The 19,372-nt window shown below is 43.6% G+C and overlaps 1 protein-coding gene across 2 annotated transcripts in view; it reads left to right on the plus strand.

Moving 5' to 3' along the window:
• ZCCHC24 (zinc finger CCHC-type containing 24) overlaps positions 1-19,372 on the plus strand; it is a 315,644-nt gene that overhangs the window by 80,693 nt on the left and 215,579 nt on the right. For both annotated transcript variants that reach the window (XR_012754234.1, XM_075349056.1), the window contains exon 2: positions 18,864-19,064. Coding sequence is in view for 1 of the 2 variants with exons in the window: in XM_075349056.1 (XP_075205171.1) it covers positions 18,864-19,064 (201 nt within the window). In the remaining variant the exon portion in view is untranslated. The remainder of the gene's footprint in view (positions 1-18,863; positions 19,065-19,372) is intronic.

A 19,372-nucleotide genomic window follows, 5' to 3' on the forward strand; every position in this document is an offset into this window, starting at 1 on the left:
TAAATCCTCCAAAAATGTATCTGATTATACAACTACGTACATTCAAATTAAATACTGGAATAAATCATAAAGGTTTGTTAGTATTTCTCCACAATCCTTTTATTCGTGACTCCAAATGTTTATCCCTAAGTAACTGGTGGAAAATACTTAGTCACTCTACATCACCATCTTCTATGAGATGTCACCCGCTTGATGACACTATACAAAATCTGCAGGAATGATTTATCCATGGCTGGATCTGGTTGAGGATCCTAGTCAAAAACTGTTTGGAAAGCACCACTAGAAACATTTAAATATAATGTGTAAATAAAAGAAGCTGATTATAGATAATTGTTGTCATACCGTATCCATCCCTGATGTCTGATGTTGCAGAGAACATGTTGTATTTTAAATGAGTTAAATACATGAATTTTACATGGCTCTTACGTGATAACAGTGTAGCCAGTTGGGACATCCGCGCTTTCAACTCTCTGACTGCTAGGAGTGCCCAGAAAGTACTCTAGAAAAGGGAAAGATAGAGCTCTAAAAGATGTGGATGCAACTAAGTCATTGTCTCTTTTGCTTTCCCAATAATTGAACTGTAACTGCCCATATTAGGCCACATGCGCACGCTACGTTTTTTGCCGTGTTTTTGTCTTGTTTTTTTGGTGCAGTTTTGTTGCCAGCAAGTTCTGACTTTTGACTTCCCAGCAAAGTCTGAGTATTCAGATTTGCTGTACGCATGTTGCAGTTTTTTTTCGTCTGCAGTTTAAATGTCAAAACCATGTGACAAAAAAGAAGCAGCATGTTCATTCTTCTTGCGGTTTTGTTACATTTTGTCACCCATCGAAATCAATGAAGGGATGACAAATGCATGGTTACAAAATTGTTGCGTTTTGTATATGTTGTACTTGCGTTTTTCTCTTTCTCTCTGTCTCTCTCTTTCTGTCTCTCTCTCTGTCTCTGTCTCTCTCTCCCCTTCCAATATTGCTACTTCAGACAATAGTCCTCCAACTGCAGCTTACTTCAGTCGCGGCCTGATTTGTGGTTACAGGTGGAAGACTGCAGCTGTGACATCAAATCACCCGAGTGACGTCTCCACTGACTGCGTGACTCACTTCAGTTGCTGCATGGAGCTCACAACGGGCAGTCATGTAGCAGTGCTGGAAGCATCATGGGACCTCGTGTGGATTACATCGGACCTGCAGGGGTGTTTTTTGACTTTTTAAAGTGGTGAAAGAGGGTGTTTTTTGTCTTTTATTTCAAATAAAGGATTTTTGTTTTTTATGTTTATTTACTTTCACTTAAAGATTAATGATGGGTGGTGTCTCATAGACGCCTGCCATCACTAATATAGGACTTAGTATCAGCTGTGGGCTGCTATTAACTCCTTATTACTCTGATTGCCCACCACAGGAAGAGGTCAGTCCAGCGCCAGAATCTAATGGATGCGCCACTTCTGGGTCGGCTGCGGGCTGCTATTATTAGGCTGGAAAGGGCCAAATAGCCACAGCCCTTCCCACTCTAGCTATCCATTCTATCCATTCTAGCTATCTTTCAATTATCCTATCATATTTTGTTTCTCCTTTAAAAAAACGCATTAAGGCCTCCGACACACATCCGTTAAAAACGTGCGTGTTTTGTCCGTTTTCGTATATACCGGAGACACGGACAAACGTGCACCAATGTTAATCTATGTTTGTGGTCAAACTTGCGTTTTTCATCATGTCCGTGTGTCCATGTCCGCGATCCATATGTGTTTCCGTTTTGCACGGAAGCATGTCCGTTTTCTGCACGGAACACGCACACATGGACACCATGAAAGTCAATGGTTTGGTGCGCACAAGTACGTGACACGGATGCATCTCTGTATGCTCTGTGTACGTTTTGTGCTTTTTTCTAGCGATGTCGGTCATTCTTTCTTTTTCAGTCTATCTCCCTCAGTCCGTCGGTCGGTCTCTCTGTCTGTCGGTCTCTCTCTGTCTTGTATGTCCCTCTCTCACAGTCTGTCGGTCAGTCTCCCCCCTCTCTCATACTTACCGTTCCTCGATCACCGGCGCGGCGCTGCACAGCTGTTCACTAAACTCCGGCGGCTTTTCCTCTTTTGAAAAAGCCGACCGCTCACTAAACAATCTCGTATTCCCTGCTTTCCCCGCCCACCGGCGCCTATGATTGGTTGCAGTGAGACACGCCTCCATGCTGAGTGACAGCTGTCTCACTGCAACCAATCACAGCCATCGGTGGGTGGGACTATACTGTGCAGTAAAAAATAAATAAATAAATAATTAAAAAAGACGACTTGCGGGCAGGGCTGTGGAGTCGGTAAGCCAAACCTTCGACTCCGACTCCGACTCCTCAAATTCTCTTGCACCGACTCCGACTCCGGCTCCGACTCCGACTCCGGCTCCGACTCCGACTCCTACATATATTGCTTATAGTTAGGTGAAAAATTTATTGTAGTACATGAATATGTGTATGTGAACATCAGACATTTAATAATTTTTATGATACAATAATCAAGATATTTGGATAGAACATAAAATATATTTATTGGAATACAACTTTAGAACACAAACTGTAATAAATTGTAAATATGTAACACACTATGTAATATACAGTAGATTACATATATATCTTGTGTGTGTATATACACTATACTATAGATACTATATACTATATACTATATACTATAGATATATATATATATATATATATATATATATATATATATTACATATTTACAATGTATTAGTTTTTTGTGTTCTAAAGTTGTATTCCAATAAATATATTTATGTTCTATCCAATTATCTTGATTATTGTATCATAAAAACAATTAAATGTCTGATGTTCACATTGTACTACAATAAATTTTTCACTTAAATATAAGCATTATACTAAATATTATTTAGTAAAATATTCAGCACATTCTGCATTGCACTCCTGTCCCCAATTTATTATATATTTTAGGAGTCGGAGTCGGTGCATTTTATACCGACTCCGACTCCGACTCCACCAAAATGAGCTCCGACTCCGACTCCACGACTCCGACTCCGACTCCACAGCCCTGCTATATACTATATACTATATACTATAGATATATATATATATATATATATATATATATATTACATATTTACAATGTATTAGTTTTTTGTGTTCTAAAGTTGTATTCCAATAAATATATTTATGTTCTATCCAATTATCTTGATTATTGTATCATAAAAACAATTAAATGTCTGATGTTCACATTGTACTACAATAAATTTTTCACTTAAATATAAGCATTATACTAAATATTATTTAGTAAAATATTCAGCACATTCTGCATTGCACTCCTGTCCCCAATTTATTATATATTTTAGGAGTCGGAGTCGGTGCATTTTATACCGACTCCGACTCCGACTCCACCAAAATGAGCTCCGACTCCGACTCCGACTCCACGACTCCGACTCCGACTCCACAGCCCTGCTTGCGGGCCCCCCTCATTTTGATACCAGCCAGGGTAAAGTCACACGGCTGAAGGCTGGTATTCTCAGGATGGGGAGCTCCACATTATGGGGAGCCCCCCAGCCTAACAATATCAGCCAGCAGCCGCCCAGAAATGCCGCATCCATTGAATGCGATAGTTCTGGGACTCTACCCGGCTCTTCCCGAATTGCCCTGCTGCGTTGGCAATCGGGGTAATAAGGAGTTTATGGCAGCCCATAGCTGCCAGTAAGTCCAAGATTAATCATGGCAGGCATCTCCCAGAGATACCTTCCATGATTAATCTGAAAATTAAAGTAAATAAACACACACAAAGAAAAATCCTTTATTTGAAATAATAAACATTAAAAAAAAACCCTCGTTGACCAATTTATTATACCCCAAATACCCATCCATGTCCGGCGTAATCCACGGAGGTCTCGCGTCGCTTCCAGCTCTGCTACATGAAGGGGACAGGAGCGGCAGAAGAACACCGCCGCTCCTGTCAGCGCCACGCAGCAACTGAGGTGAGCCGTGCGATCAGCTGTGCTGTCACTGAGGTTACTCGCGGCCACCTCTGGATCCTCCAACAGTAACAGCAAGTCGCCCGAGCAAGTCGCCCGAGTGACAGCGATGAAGTCACAGGTGAGTTGCGGTCACGGGGGGAGGATCCAGCTAGCTGTGGGTAGCCTGAGTGATGGCAGCGCTAACTTCAGTCACTCAGGGGATTAGCAGTCACCGGTGAGTCCTGCACGGGTGACCGCTAATCAGGACGCGACACAGACAGAGCCGCGGGATGAGGATGAAGTCGGGTGAAGTTCACCCTAGTTCATTCACAGCGCGCAACTCTGTCTGCTGTCTACGGGTAATCAAACACGACATTTTACATTAAACACGGAACATTTCACACGGAAAACACATTCACACGTCAGTTACAAATCACACGCACACACGGGCATTACACACGTACACACGGCTAGCATACGCAGTTCACACAGATGCCACACAGACCATAAAAACGGACACAAAAACGGAACACGGACCTGAAAAACGGCCCGTATTACACGTGCGTGGTTTTAATGGATGTGTGTCGGAGGCCTAACAAAAACGCAGCAAAAACACACCATCATTACAAGCGTTTTTTTAACATTTCCAGGCTGTCTGTGACAAGGTGCAGTTTTGGTTGCAGTTTGGGTGCAGTTAAAACTGCAGCGTGTGCATATAGCCTTATTATAATTAAATGGAAACTGTCATGTCCCCAAACTTAGATCTTCAGATATGGGGTCAATCTGGTAGGTTAACATTGTTACAATGCTGTCTGGTCACACTACTGACAGCTTAGCTACTAGGTGAAAATGAACTTTATTCCTTTTGGAGGTCGCTGGCTTTATCATAGTAGGCATTCCTGCAACGGGTACATCCCTTGCTTAGTATATTATAAGCAGTCGCTGTAAGCTCACCCTGGTTCTTTGGTTTACAGCCCACTCTGCACACATGTGCTGCAGAGTGAGCTGTCAATCAAAGTGGTGGAGCATACTTACAGCTGCTGCTCACTGTCTACTGATTGGTGACTGCAGCCACGCTGGCCCCGCCTCTATGACTGAAAGTCAGTGGCTCCTGGGAAGAATAAAGTTAATTTTCTCCTAGTAGCTGTGCTGTCAGTAAGGCATCATTGTAGCAATGTTAACTTGCTAGATTAACCCTATATCTTCAGATTATCTGCATAGGGGACATGACAGGTTTCCTTTAAATAAATACCTTCTATAATTGGAATAGGAAGAGAGTTATTTATAAAAGTCCTAAGACCAATTTATAGTCCTATAAAATTAAAAAAATGTGTTCCTTGGGCTTACAGCAAGAGGCCACACTAGTCTGCTTGTTTGTGCAGAGCAGTGAATGAGAAACTGGAATCTCAAACTGTGCTTTAAATAGATGCCGTTGAATTCAGGCGTCTAGTCTATTTCAGAACTAGCCGAGCCCTCTGGATGAATGCATCACATAAGATAGATATGCACAGTGTTATTTTAAGGTCCCATCATAAAGCTTAGAATCTCCTCTTTTTCCTTTTTTTACATACATGTGGCAATGTATTTAGAAACTCTATAATATGTTCCTGTCTTGTAATCAGTTACTAATATCTCTCAAAGTTATGTAAGGGTGCGTTCCCATGATCAGTGTTAGCAGCGTTTTGGACGCAGAGTGTTTTCGCTGCTTCCAAAACTCTGCAATGAACAGTAGAAGGACAGTGGATGGATTTATAGAAATTCCATGCCCACTGGGCTTCTTTTCTAAGCAGCGTAAACTGACATATGGCGCAGCTTTCCGAGCAGCAGCATGTCAATTTATGCTTGTAGAGACGTGAGTGTTCTCAGCGGGAGAACACAGCGAAAATCCGCTGCGCCCAGAATCCTGACCATGGACATAGATGTTGCGTTCTCCCACGTACAACACTAGCGTCTTCCTGATTGTGGTAATGTAGCCTGAAAGAGATTCAAGTCAATTAAAGGGAATCTGTCACTAGATTTTCCCTACCTCATCTGAGAGTAGCATAAATTGGGGGAAAAAACCTCTAATTTCAATGAGGTATCATTTAGTTTACTGAGTGCAGCAGTTGTGACCCGATCAGTGTTTTTAGATGTAGCCTGTTGCAGAACTCAGAAAGCTAACCCAACCCACAGCTCTCTGTATACATTGTATAGTGACAGCTGCTAAATCGAGGAGGGGGCGTGGTTGGACCAAAGCTCACACATAACTGAGTTTGGCAGTGGTAATCTCCTACTTAGGCCTAAGCTACATGGCATGAAAATTGGTGCGGGTGGAAAATCGCATTCCACTTAGACCAATATTAGCCTATTTGTCCGCACACATGAGCGATTATTTTCTCAGCCCTAATCGGACCAAGAAAACATTCTCAACATGCTGTGATTGTAATGTGAGACTCTTTCTCTCGCACCCATTTAAGTGAATGGGGCGAGAGAAAAATCGCACTGCACTCGCGGAACAGCGGTGTACGTCGAGTGCAGTGCGAGAATGGCAATAGCCGGCTACAGAGGAGAAAGGGAGATAAATCCCTCCCTTCCCTCCTCAGTGCCGGCCCGCCTCCGACAGCTAGGGTCCGCTCGCACAGTCGGACCTCAGTCGCAGAGACACTCGCATGACACTCGGCTCTGCTGTACTGCCAGCGTGAGCCGAGTGTCATGCAAGGGGAGCGCAGTAATCCCTGTGTGCCCCAGCCTTATAGTTACAAGAGAAAATGTTTTGGTACCATGTTAGCCAATTGAAAAATTATTGATTGTTCTCAGTGAGAGAAGCAAAATTATAATCTTGTTGTGATATCTTTTAATGGCTAATTAAAATAAAATAATGTTACAAAGCAAACTTTAGAGACATCTCAGGTCCCTTTATCAGGCATGGTGTAGCAAAATATCTAAAGAAACAAATATCTACACAAAAAGAGCAGAGGAATGGCATAATAAAAGGACTTTTAAATAAACAAACACCCACATTGGAGGAGGAACAAGTGAATGTCCCAGGAATTTTATAGTCCTTCTGTGTGTTAAGGCCCTGTCACACATAGAGATAAATCTGCGGCAGATCTGTGGTTGCAGTGAAATTGTGGACAATCAGTGCCAGGTTTGTGGCTGTGTACAAATGGAACAATATGTCCATGATTTCACTGCAACCGATCTGCCAAAGATTTATCTCTGTGTGTGACGGGGCCTTTAGGGATCTTTATCCGGTCTTTGATCTCTACATGAGTGCAGGTTTTGCAGCTCTTTACATTGCAAGGATAAGTTCCTCTTGGGGTGTCCGAGGGCATACAACTTCGGATCATGATGCTGCTTAAATTAGGAGGTTGTCTATAGCACAGGAATGGAGGATGTTTATTTATTTAAATGTCCTTTTATTATGCCATCCCTCTGCTCTTTTTGTGTAGATAATTGTGTTTCTTTAGATATTTTGTCATACCATGCCTGATGAAGGGACCTGAGATGTCTCGAAAGCTTGCTTTGTATCATCATTTTATTTTATTTTAGTTAGCCATTAAAAGGTATCACAACAAGATTATAATTTTATTTCTCTCACTGAGAACAATCAATAAATTCTCCTGCTTATAAAACACTTATTGTATTGAAACAGCAGCACACAGCCTAAGAAGTGACACATTGAAATCACTGTCTCAGTCTCTAACTCAGATTACGTAGCAAAAACCCACTGACCAGATTCCCTTTAACAAAGACAGAATTCCAATGACCATGATGTGACCTAATGTAGCCTGCAGTTAACTAGAATTTTGTCAGATGCAAGCAGGTTTGCATAGAGTTATTGTTTGTCAAGTTTTTATGTTTGGAAACTGTTGGTGTCAGGATTAAATGTTAAAGTAAATGTCCTAATTCGCTAGAGCAGTGATGTCAAATTCAAATACACAGAACGCCAAAGTTAAAAATTTGGAAATGTCGGTGGCCAGCCTAGTTGTGAGCCCCACTTTGTCCTCCATACAGAATAATGGGCCCCACATAGTCCTCCATACAGAATAATGGCCCCATCTAGCCCTCCATATAGAATAACGGGCCCCACAGAGTCCTCCATATAGAATACTGGGCGCTATATAGTCCTCAATACAGCATAATGGGCCTCACATAGCTCTCCATAAAGATTAATGAGCCCCACATAGTCCTCCATACAGAATAATGGCCCCATCTAGCCCTCCATATAGAATAACGGGCCCCACAGAGACCTCCATATAGAATAATGGGCGCTATATAGTCCTCAATACAGCATAATGGGCCTCACATAGCTCTCCATACAGAATAATGAGCCCCACATAGTCCTCCATACAGAATAATGGCCCCATCTAGCCCTCCATACAGCATAATGGGCCTCACATAGCCCTCCATACAGAATAATGAGCCTCACATTCATAGTCCTCCATACAGAATAATGGGCCACACATAGCCCTCTATACAGAATAATGGGCCACACATGGCCCTCTATACAGAATAATGGGCCACACATAGCCCTCTATACAGAATAACGGCCCCATCTAGCCCTCCATATAAAATAATGGGCCCCACAGAGTCCTCCATATAGAATAATGGGCCTCACATAGCTCTCCATACAGAATAATGAGCCCCACATAGTCCTCCATATAGCCTAATGGGCCTCACATAGCCCTCCATACAGAATAATGGCCCCATCTAACCCTCCATACAGCATAATGGGCCTCACATAGCCCTCCATACAGAATAATGAGCCCCACATAGTCCTCCATACAGAATAATGAGCCCCACATAGTCCTCCATATAGCCTAATGGGCCTCACATAGCCCTCCATACAGAATAATGGCCCCATCTAGCCCTCCATACAGCATAATGGGCCTCACATAGCCCTCCATACAGAATAATGAGCCCCACATAGTCTTCCATACAGAATAATGGGCCCACATAGCCCTCTATACAGAATAATGGGCCACACATAGCCCTCCATACAGAATAATGGGCCCCATACAGCCCTCCATACAGAATAATGGGTGCCTAGCCATGATTAGTGTGAGGTGTCTTGTACCATAATACTGATACAGTTCCAGTTCTCAGGATTGGAGGATTGCTGATGTGGTACCGATACACTGTGTGCAGAATTATTAGGCAAATGAGTATTTTGATCACATGATAATTTTTATACATGTTTTCTTACTCCAAGCTGTATAGGCTTGAGAGCCAACTACCAATCAGGGGCTTAACTGCGACTGCGACCTGGCCCGTGGGGTTATGGGGCCTGCCCTGCAGATCAACAGCCGGCTCCTCTCTGTAAGACAGGAGCTGCGCTGATCAGTGGCAGACCACGCTGTCGGTATACACCCGTGAGTCAGGGGGGCCCGGTGTGAGCGGCGGTGAAGAGACCCGGGCCCCCCTCACCCATCATCACACACAGCAATGAAGAAAAATGGAGAAGAGCGTTCCATTTTTCTTCATTCTCCCTCTGTGCCTGCGCTCACAGAGAGTGGTGACGTCATCACTGCGCGTTGCTGAGATGAAACAACAGAGCGCAGGATGGGAGGAAGCTGACCGAGGGAACGAGGGGTGGTGAGGATAGTGCAGTGACTGACATAGCCTGTGCAATTGTGGTACCGGGGCACAGATGGGAGGGGGCCCTCACAACTAAGCTGGAGGGCCATGCAATAAAGTATTATACAGTGCTGGCCAAAAGTATTGGCACTTCTGCAATTCTGTCAGATAATACTCTGTTTCTTCCTGAAAATGATTGCAATCACACATTTTTTTGTATTATTATCTTCATTTATTTTGCTTGCAATGAAAAACCACAAAAAAGAATGAACCAAAAATGAAATCATTGATCATTTCACATAAAACTCCAAAAATGGCCCGGACAAAAGTATTGGCACCCTCAGCCTAATACTTGGTTGCACAACCTTTAGCCAAAACAACTGCGAACAACCGCTTCTGGTAACCATCAATGAGTTTCTTACAATGCTCTGCTGGAATTGTAGACCATTCTTCTTTGGCAAACTGCTCCAGGTCCCTGAGATTTGAAGGGTGACTTCTCCAAACTGCCATTTTGAGATCTCTCCACAGGTGTTCTATGGGATTGAGGTCTACACTCATTGCTGGCCACTTTAGAAGTCTCCAGTGCTTTCTCTCAAACCATTTTCTAGTGCTTTTTGAAGTGTGTTTTGGGTCATTGTCCTGCTCGAAGACCCATGACCTCTGAGGGAGACCCAGCTTTCTCACACTGGGCCCTACATTATGCTGCAAAATTTGTTCTTAGTCTTCAGACTTCATAGTGCCATGCACACGGTCAAGCAGTCCAGTGCCAGAGGCAGCAAAGCAACCCCAAAACATCAGGGAATCTCCGCCATGTTTGACTGTAGGGACCGTGTTTTTTTCTTTGAATGCCTCTTTTTTTTTCCTTAAACTCTATGTTGATGCCTTTTCCCAAAAAAGCCAGGCTGGAGTTTGCCAAAACTTACCTGAGAAAGCCTAAAACGTTTTGGAAGAATGTTCTCTGGTCAGATGAGACAAAAGTAGAGCTTTTTGGGAAAAGGCATCAACATAGCGTTTACAGTAAAAAAAAGAAGCATTCAAAGAAAAGAACACGGTCCCTACAGTCAAACATGGCGGAGGTTCCCTGATGTTTTGAGGTTGCTTTGCTGCCTCTGGCACTGGACTGCTTGACCGTGTGCTTGGCACTATGAAGTCTGAAGACTAAGAACAAATTTTGCAGCATAATGTAGGGCCCAGTGTGAGAAAGCTGGGTCTCCCTCAGAGGTCATGGGTCTTTCAGCAGGACAGTGACCCAAAACACACTTCAAAAAGCACTAGAAAATGGTTTTAGAGAAAGCACTGGAGACTTCTAAAGTGGCCAGCAATGAGTCTAGACCTCAATCCCATAGAATACCTGTGGAGAGATCTCAAAATGGCAGTTTGGAGAAGGCACCCTTCAAATCTCAGGGATCTGGAGCAGTTTGCTAAAGAAGAATGGTCTACAATTCCAGCAGAGCATTGTAAGAAACTCATTTATTTTGGCTAAAGGTTGTGCAACCAAGTATTAGGCTGAGGGTGCCAATACTTTTGTCCGGGCCATTTTTGGAGTTTTATGTGAAATGATCAATGATTTGATTTTTGGTTCATTCTTTTTTGTGGTTTTTCATTGCAAGCAAAATAAATGAAGATAATAATACCAAAAAATGTGTGATTGCAATCATTTTCAGGAAGAAACAGAGTATTATCTGACAGAATTGCAGAGGTGCCAATACTTTTGGCCAGCACTGTATATGTCTGAGGTCCGACACTCACCAGGAAACTGCCGAGTGCCGATCAGCCCCGGAACCAGTAAGTGACCCTCCTATGTTCCTGTGCAGATCTGCAGGACACTCTGCCCCTCCCCCTGCTAAGAGCCAGGGGAGAAGATGGAGGCCGCAGCCAAAGAGCAGCAGCTGATTTATGCAGGAGAGGACGTCTGAGCTGAGGGAACAGCAGGAAGATGGAGGCCGCTCCACATCCACAGCAGGAGAGGAAGAGCAAGAAAAACTCCACAGGTCATCAGAGTGGTGAGTATATACTTATTGGATCTGTATGATTGCTTTTACACACATACCTATATTGCTTGTACTGTATATAATTGTGGATGTGTGTGTGTATGTATATATATATATATATATATATATATAATACACACGTGTGAATGTGTGCATACAGTATATGTACGTCTTTGCATAAATAGTATATGTACCTGTATGTGTGTTTACATAGTATATGTATGTGTGTGTGTTTACATAGTATATGTACGTGTGTGTGTGTTTACATAGTATATGTACCTGTGTGTGTGTGTGTGTTTACATAGTATATGTACCTGTGTGTGTTTACATGTGTTGTGAATGTCAGTTATGCTTTTGCTGCTGTGAGGCTCCCTCTTGTGGCCAGGAATGGTTTGGACAGAGACCGGGTGTGTTGAGCAATGGGCGTTTCCATTGCTAACTCTCTGCCTATTTAAACCCTGGTCTGCTAGCAGGCTATGCCGGATGTCAGTTGTTCTTTGTTCACCAGCCTGCTTCATCCTGCTCCAGACCACATCTACCCCAGATAAGTTCTTGGCTCTTTATTTGTTGTTTGGTTCTTTTTGCTCTTATCTGAGTTTGTCATTTACTGTGGTTATTGTCAGTTTATTTGCATGCAGGGATCTTCCCTCTCAGTTGCTTAGCTGGGAAGCTCCCTGCAGCTATGTTTGGAGTATTGCTCCTATTAGTCCATATGTTTGTTGCTTCTTGAATTTGTAATGGTTCCTGCTTTCTGTTTATTGGTATGACAAGAACGCCTGGTATAGGACGGAGTTCAGATCTAGCGATCTGAGGGCTTTTTGTACTATCAGGTTTTTGGATTTTTGCAGGGTTTTTCTCTGGCCACCATCAGTCCCTTTTCTATTCTGTCCTATTTAGTCAGTAGGGCCTCACCTTTTGCTAATCCTATCATCTATCTGTGTATTGTGTTTTCCTAAATCACCGCAGTCTTTGAATGTGGCGGGCTTGCTATTCTTTGGCGATCTATTTTCTTAGGCAAGAGAGTTATTCATCTTTCCTTCCTTTAGGATAGTTAGTTCTCCGGCTGGGTTCGCGGTGCACAGGATGTTAGTTCACCCCTCGGCTACTTCTAGTGTTGATGGTTAGTAATGGGATGGCGGCCAGATTAGTTGCCAATGCTCTTGTCACCTTTTCCCAATGATTTATGGTGGTCTTCCATGGTTCCGGATCATAACAATATGCACCTGTGTGTGTGTGTGTGTCTTTACATAGTATATGCACCTCTATGTGTTTACATAGTATATGTACCTGTGTGTGTAGTGTGTGTGTGTGTAGTGTGTTTACATAGTATATGTACCTGTGTGTGCTTACATAGTATATGTACCTGTGTGTGTGTGTGTGTGTTTACATAGTATATGTACCTGTGTGTGTGTGTTTAGTGTGTGTTTACATAGTATATGTACCTGCGTGTGTTTACATAATATATGTACGTGTGTGTGTGTTTAGTGTGTGTTTACATAGTATATGTACCTGTGTGTGTTTTCTTAGTATATGTACCTGTGTGTGTTTGCATAGTATGTGTACCTGTGTGTGTGTTTACATAGTATTAGGCAACTTCCTTTCCTTTGGCAAAATGGGTCAGAAGACAGATTTGACGGCTCTGAAAAGTTCAAAATTGTGAGATGTCTTGCAGAGGGATGCAGCAGTCTTGAAATTACCAAACTTTTGAAGCGTGATCACTGAACAATAAAGTGTTTCATGGCAAATAGCCAACAGAGCCGCAATAAATGTGTTGGGCAAAAATGGCGCAAAATAACTGCCCATGAATTGAGAAAAATCAAGCGTGAAGCTGCCAAGATGCCATTTGCCACCAGTTTGGCCATATTTCAGAGCTGCAATGTTACCGGAGTATCAAAAAGCAAAAGGTGTGCCATAGTCAGGGACATGGCCAAGGTAAGGAAGGCTGAAAAATGACCACCTTTGAACAAGAAACATAAGATAAAATGTCAAGATTGGACCAGACTGATTTTTCAAAGGTTTTCTGGACTGATGAAGTGAGAGTGACTCTTGATGGGCCAGATGGATGGGCCAGAGGCTGGATCAGTAAAGGGCAGAGAGCTCCACTCCGACTCAGACGCCAGCAAGGTGGAGGTGGGGTACTGGTATGGGCTGGTATCATCAAAGATGAACTTGTGGGACCTTTTCGGGTTGAGGATGGAGTGAAGCTTAACTCCCAGACCTACTGCCAGTTTCTGGAAGACAACTTCTTCAAGCAGTGGTACAGGAAGAAGTCAGTATCGTTCAAGAAAAACATGATTTTCATGCAGGACAATACTCCATCACATGCATCCAACTACTCCACAGCGTGGCTGGCCAGTAATGGTCTAAAATATGAAAAACTAAGGACATGGCCCCCTTGTTCACCTGATCTGAACCCCATAGAGAACCTGTGGTCCCTCATAAAATGTAAGATCTACAAGGAGGGAAAACAGTACACCTCTCGGAACAGTGTCTGGGAGGCTGTGGTGGCTGCTGCACGCAATGTTGATCGTAAACAGATCAAGCAACTGGCAGAATCTATGGATGGTAGGCTGTTGAGTGTCATCATAAAGAAAGGTGGCTATATTGGTCACTAATTTTTTTGAGTTTTGTTTTTGCATGTCAGAAATGTTTATTTCAAAATGTTGTACAGTCATATTGGCTTACCTTGTGAAAATAAACAAATGAGATGGGAATATATTTGTTTTTTATTAAGTTGCCTAATAATTCTGCACAAATAATAGTAATAGTTACCTGCACAAACAGATATCCTCCTAAGCCAAATTTATAAAAACCCCACTCCAACTTCCAAAAATATTAAGCTTTGATATTTATGAGTCTTTTGGGTTGACTGAGAACATAGTTTTTGATCAATAATAAAAAACATCCTGTAAGATACAACTTGCCTAATAATTCTGCACAGTGTATTTAATGGTACTTTCACACTTGCGTTCAGCGGAGTCCGTCACTATGGAGAATAGCGCAGTTCGTTAACGCACTGCGCTATTCTCCATAGACTTGTATGGACAATGCACTGTAACGCAAGTGTCTGCATTGCATCCGCTGGACGGAAGAAACGCAGCATGTAACTTTTTTTTTTGAGCAGCGCAATCCGTAGGATTTCACTGCGCATGCTGTTTTTTTTTTTTTAAATCAAACTTTATTTTGCCTTGCGGTGGCCGAACGTTCAGCTGAACGTCCGCCCGCCGGCATGTGAGAGCACTCAGCTGAGCGCCCGCCCACCGGCATGTGAAAGCGCTCAGCTGAGCGCCCGCCGGCATACCTGGCCGCTGGCAAGTGACAGCGCTCAGCTGGGTGCCCACCCGCCGGCATGCCCGGCCGCCGGCAAGTGACAGCGCTCAGCTGAGCAACCGGCCGCCGGCTATTGATAGCGATCAGCTGATCGTTCACAATAGTCTGCTGCCGGTAAAACTGTAAAGAATAAAAAAAAATAAAAATAAAAAGAAAAAAAAGCCTTCCGTTGTTTTGTACAATCCGTAGCATCCGTTGTGCCACTATATGCAACGCATCCATTGCATCCGTCACACAACGCAATGCTATGGAAGCCGTCCAACGCAAGTGTGAAAGTAGCCCTTGAAAGGTAAGAGGGTGGATCCAGGCAACTACCGTCCAGTAAGCCTGACATCAGTAATGTGTAAAGTTTTTGAGGGCATTTTAAGGGATGACCTGCAAAAATATATTGCAGAAAACAACATAAGAACTGACAGACAGCATGGATTCATGAAAGATAAGTCGTGTCTAACAAACATTTCTATGAGGTTCTACAAGGAGGTAAGCTCAAACCTGGATATTGGTAATGCAGCTGATGTGATTTATTTGGACTTTGCAAAGGCATTTGATACTGTACCACATAATAGCCTTAAGGCCACTTTACACACAGAGACATCGCTAGCCATGTCGCTGCTGATCGCACCCGCCCCCATCGTTTGTGCGTCACGGGCAAATCGCTGCCCGTGGCGCACAATATCGCTAGGCCCCGTCACACGGACTTACCTTCCCTGCGACGTCGCTGTGGCTGGCGAACAGCCTCTTTTCTAAGGGGGGCGGTTTGTGCGGCGTCACAGCGACGTCACACGGCGGGCGTTCAATAGAAGAGGAGGGGCGGAGAGCAGGCGCATGAAAGACACGCCCACCTCGTTGCCGGAGGACGCAGGTATGGTGCTCTTCGTCGTTCCTGGGGTGTCACACATAGCGATGTGTGCTGCCTCAGGAACGACGAACAACCTGCGTCCAAAAGAAGCAACGATATTTGGGATTAGAACGACGTGTCAACGATTAGGTGAGTATTTTTGATCATTAGCGGTCGCTCGTACGTGTCACACGCAACGACGTCGGTAACGAGGCCGCATGTGCGTCACAATTTCCGTGACCCCAACGACATCTCGTTAGCGATGTTGTTGCGTGTAAAGTGGACTTTATACTAAAGCTCCAGAAGCAGGGACTAGGGGAAACTACTGTATATGCAACTGGGTAAGGAATTGGCTAAAAGATAGAAAACAAAGAGTAGTCATAAATAGTACATTCTCTAAATGAGCTATAGTCAACAGTTGTGTACCTCAGGGATCTGTGCTAGGACCGATTCTTTTTAATCTCTTTATTAATGACCTTGTTGATGGGATTGATAGTAAAGTGTCATTCTTTGCTGACGACACCAAACTATGTAGGATATTGAAAACTGACCTTATAATACAATATTACAAAACAATCTGAATAAAATGTCAGAATTCGGAAACACTTGGCAAATGAGATTTAATGTTGATAAATGTAAAGTAATGCACCTAGGACGGAGTAATCCTATAGCTGTGTATACATTTAATTGATGGTAAGCTCGGGACTACAGAACAGAAGGACTTGGGTATTCTGGTTACAAGTAAGCTGAGCAGCAGTATTCAATGTCAAGCAGCAGCTGCAAACAAGATTTTAGGGTGAACAAAAAGAGAGATTAGATCCCATGATCCCAATGTATTGTTACCCCTCTATAAATCACTTGTAAGGCCACATCTAATATGGGATTCAGTTTTGGGCTTCACATTTTAAAAAGGACATACAGAAGTTATAGACAGTTCAAAGGCAGGTACCTAGACTACTACAAGGAATGGAAATCCTCACATATGATGAGAGGTTGAAAAAGATAGATATGTTTAGCTTAGAAAAAAGACGTCTCAGAGGAGATCTCATTTAGGCCCGTTTCACACGTCAGTGAAAAACAGTGACGTTTTTCACTGGTGTGTAAAACACGCACATGTCCCTGCGTGTGCCGTGATTCACGGCACACGTGGGTTGTCTAAGTGCAATCCGGGCTCCGTTCTCCGTGGCCCGTGATTGCACTTAGAAAACAACTCACCTGCGCCCGCTCCCGCTCTCCATGGTGCTGATCGCTCTCGCGGTGCAGCATCCGGCCGGCGCTGACCCCCGCAGCAGCTGCTTCCGGGTCGGCTGTGTCGCGCATAATGAATATGCACGACAATAATGAGCTGGCTCAGAAGCAGCAGGGAGAACGGGCTGCAGAGAACATCGCTGGACGCCGGATGAGTAAAAATGATTTTTATTTTAAAAGCACGTTTTTTTTCTGGCACGTGTTTCACGGACCACACCACTGCGTGGTCCGTGGAACATCAGTGATGCCAGAAAAAAATGGACATGTCTCCGTGCGGCAATCACGCACACGCGGGTACGCCGCACGGAGACACGTGCAGTGAAAAATCACTGACGTGTGAGCAGACCCATTCATTATAATGGGTCTGCGTATGTCAGTGATTCTGGTACGTTTTAAAAAAAGCACGAACGTACCAGAATCACTGACGTGTGAAAGGGGCCTTATATGTATAAATACATGTGTGGTCAATATAAAGGACTGGCAAATGACTTATTCCTTCCAAAGACAATACTAAAGACCATGGGGCATTCATTGCAAGTGTAAGAAAAGCGATTCCGGCAGCTAAATAGGAAAGGGTTAGGGGTACTTTGCACGTTGCGACATAGCTACTGCAATATCGTCGGGGTCAAATCCAAAGTGACGCACATCCGGCGCCGGTAACTACATCGCAACGTATAAAGCCTAGATGCACCGATAAACGATCGCAAAAGCATCGTAAATCGGTGATCTGTGTAGTGTTGGACATTTTCATAACGCACCAATAGGAGATACGATGTTGTTCCTCGTTCCTGCGGAAGCACACATCGCTGTGGGTGAAGCCGCAGGAGCGAGGAACATCTCCTTACCTGCCTCCACCGGGTATGCGGAAGGAAGGAGGTGGCCGGGATGTTTACGTCCCGCTCATCTCCGCCCCTCCGCTTTTATTAACCGCCTGCCGTGTGACGTCGCTGTGACGTTGCACAACCCGCCCCCTTAGGAAGGAGGCGGGTCGCCGGCCAGAGCAGGGCAGGTAAGTGCGTGTGGAGCTGCCGTAGCGATAATGTTCGCTACGGCAGCTATCACAAGATATCACATCTGCGACGGGGGCGGGTACTATCGCGCTCGGCATCGCTAGCATCGGCTAGCGATGTTGCAGCGTGCAAAGTACCCCTTAGAGCAGTCAGACTGTTGAAAGTCCTACGACAAAAGGTTGTATTGGCAGACACTATAACAGCTTTTAAAAAAGGGATCTATGATTTCCTCAGTAAACACATTGTTGGTTATGCTGTAAATGACTTAATGACAAAATGTAGAATTGGTGAAAGAAGGTTTAACTAGATGGACCTACGTTTTTTCAGCCTATGTAACTATGTATCTATGTTCTACACACATGACTGTGTTAATCTGAATAGAACGCACATTACAGGACATTGTTATGCTGCATTTTGTATTTCAGTGCAACAAAATAATTTTGCAATGTTCTGCCAATTGTTCGCTTGTGTTTCTTTTTCTAGCCCCTCGCCCTGATCTGCTTTATTTGCCAAACACAGGGAGGATTCATCAGTGTTTTCAGCTGTGGAAAACTGTAGCTCAGCTTTATGCTCATTATTTATTCCCAGGGATACTAAATAATGTTAATGATGTACGGAGTGACTTCATGGAATTTTATTATCAGCTACAATTAGATCAGAATGTAACCTAGAAAGAAATCCTTTTCTGCACACAGTATTCAGGGAATATTTGTGTTACAGAGAGGCACACTTTTATTCTGATAAATATGTTAAAGATTGACAACATGCAATAAGCTCAAACTCCCACAGGACACTTCTTTTTCCTTGCTCCAAAGCTCATATCTAGGTATATGAATCACATGAGGGTTATTGTATTGGGGTCAGTTAAGGTAATGATGTAAGTAAAGCTTGCACACATGTATCTGCTAGTGTCAAACTGTTCTGTATGTCTCCACAGGCACTGGGCAGTAGCCTTTACAAAAATGCATCTCCTTATGGATCTCTGAACAACATCGTTGATGGACTGAGCTCTCTAACCGAACATTTCTCAGAAATCTCACTCACCTCCGAGAACAGGAAACCCAGCAAGAGGCCCCCTCCGAACTACTTGTGTCACCTCTGCTTCAACAAAGGCCATTACATTAAGGACTGTCCACAGGTAAAGATATTTGTACTTTCCTATTGCTGGATTGCACATTTTGGATATTATGGTGAAGCGTAGTTAGGTTGCAAAAGACTTTATATTCTGAAGATAAGGGATCACTCCGCTAACATCACGTCTAAGCATCAGTTTTTCATGGAGTATTCCTTTTAAAGGGATTGTCCCATCAGAAGCAACACTCGTTATCCTTAGGACAGGTGATAAATGTTTGGTTGCTGGGACTCTCAGTGATCCTCAGAATGAGTCCCCCATGTAAATGTAGTAGTGCGTATACATGACCACTTCTCCTTTAATATCTATAGGAC

Source organism: Anomaloglossus baeobatrachus, chromosome 5, assembly GCF_048569485.1.
Source record: "Anomaloglossus baeobatrachus isolate aAnoBae1 chromosome 5, aAnoBae1.hap1, whole genome shotgun sequence".
Taxonomy (NCBI): domain Eukaryota; kingdom Metazoa; phylum Chordata; class Amphibia; order Anura; family Aromobatidae; genus Anomaloglossus; species Anomaloglossus baeobatrachus.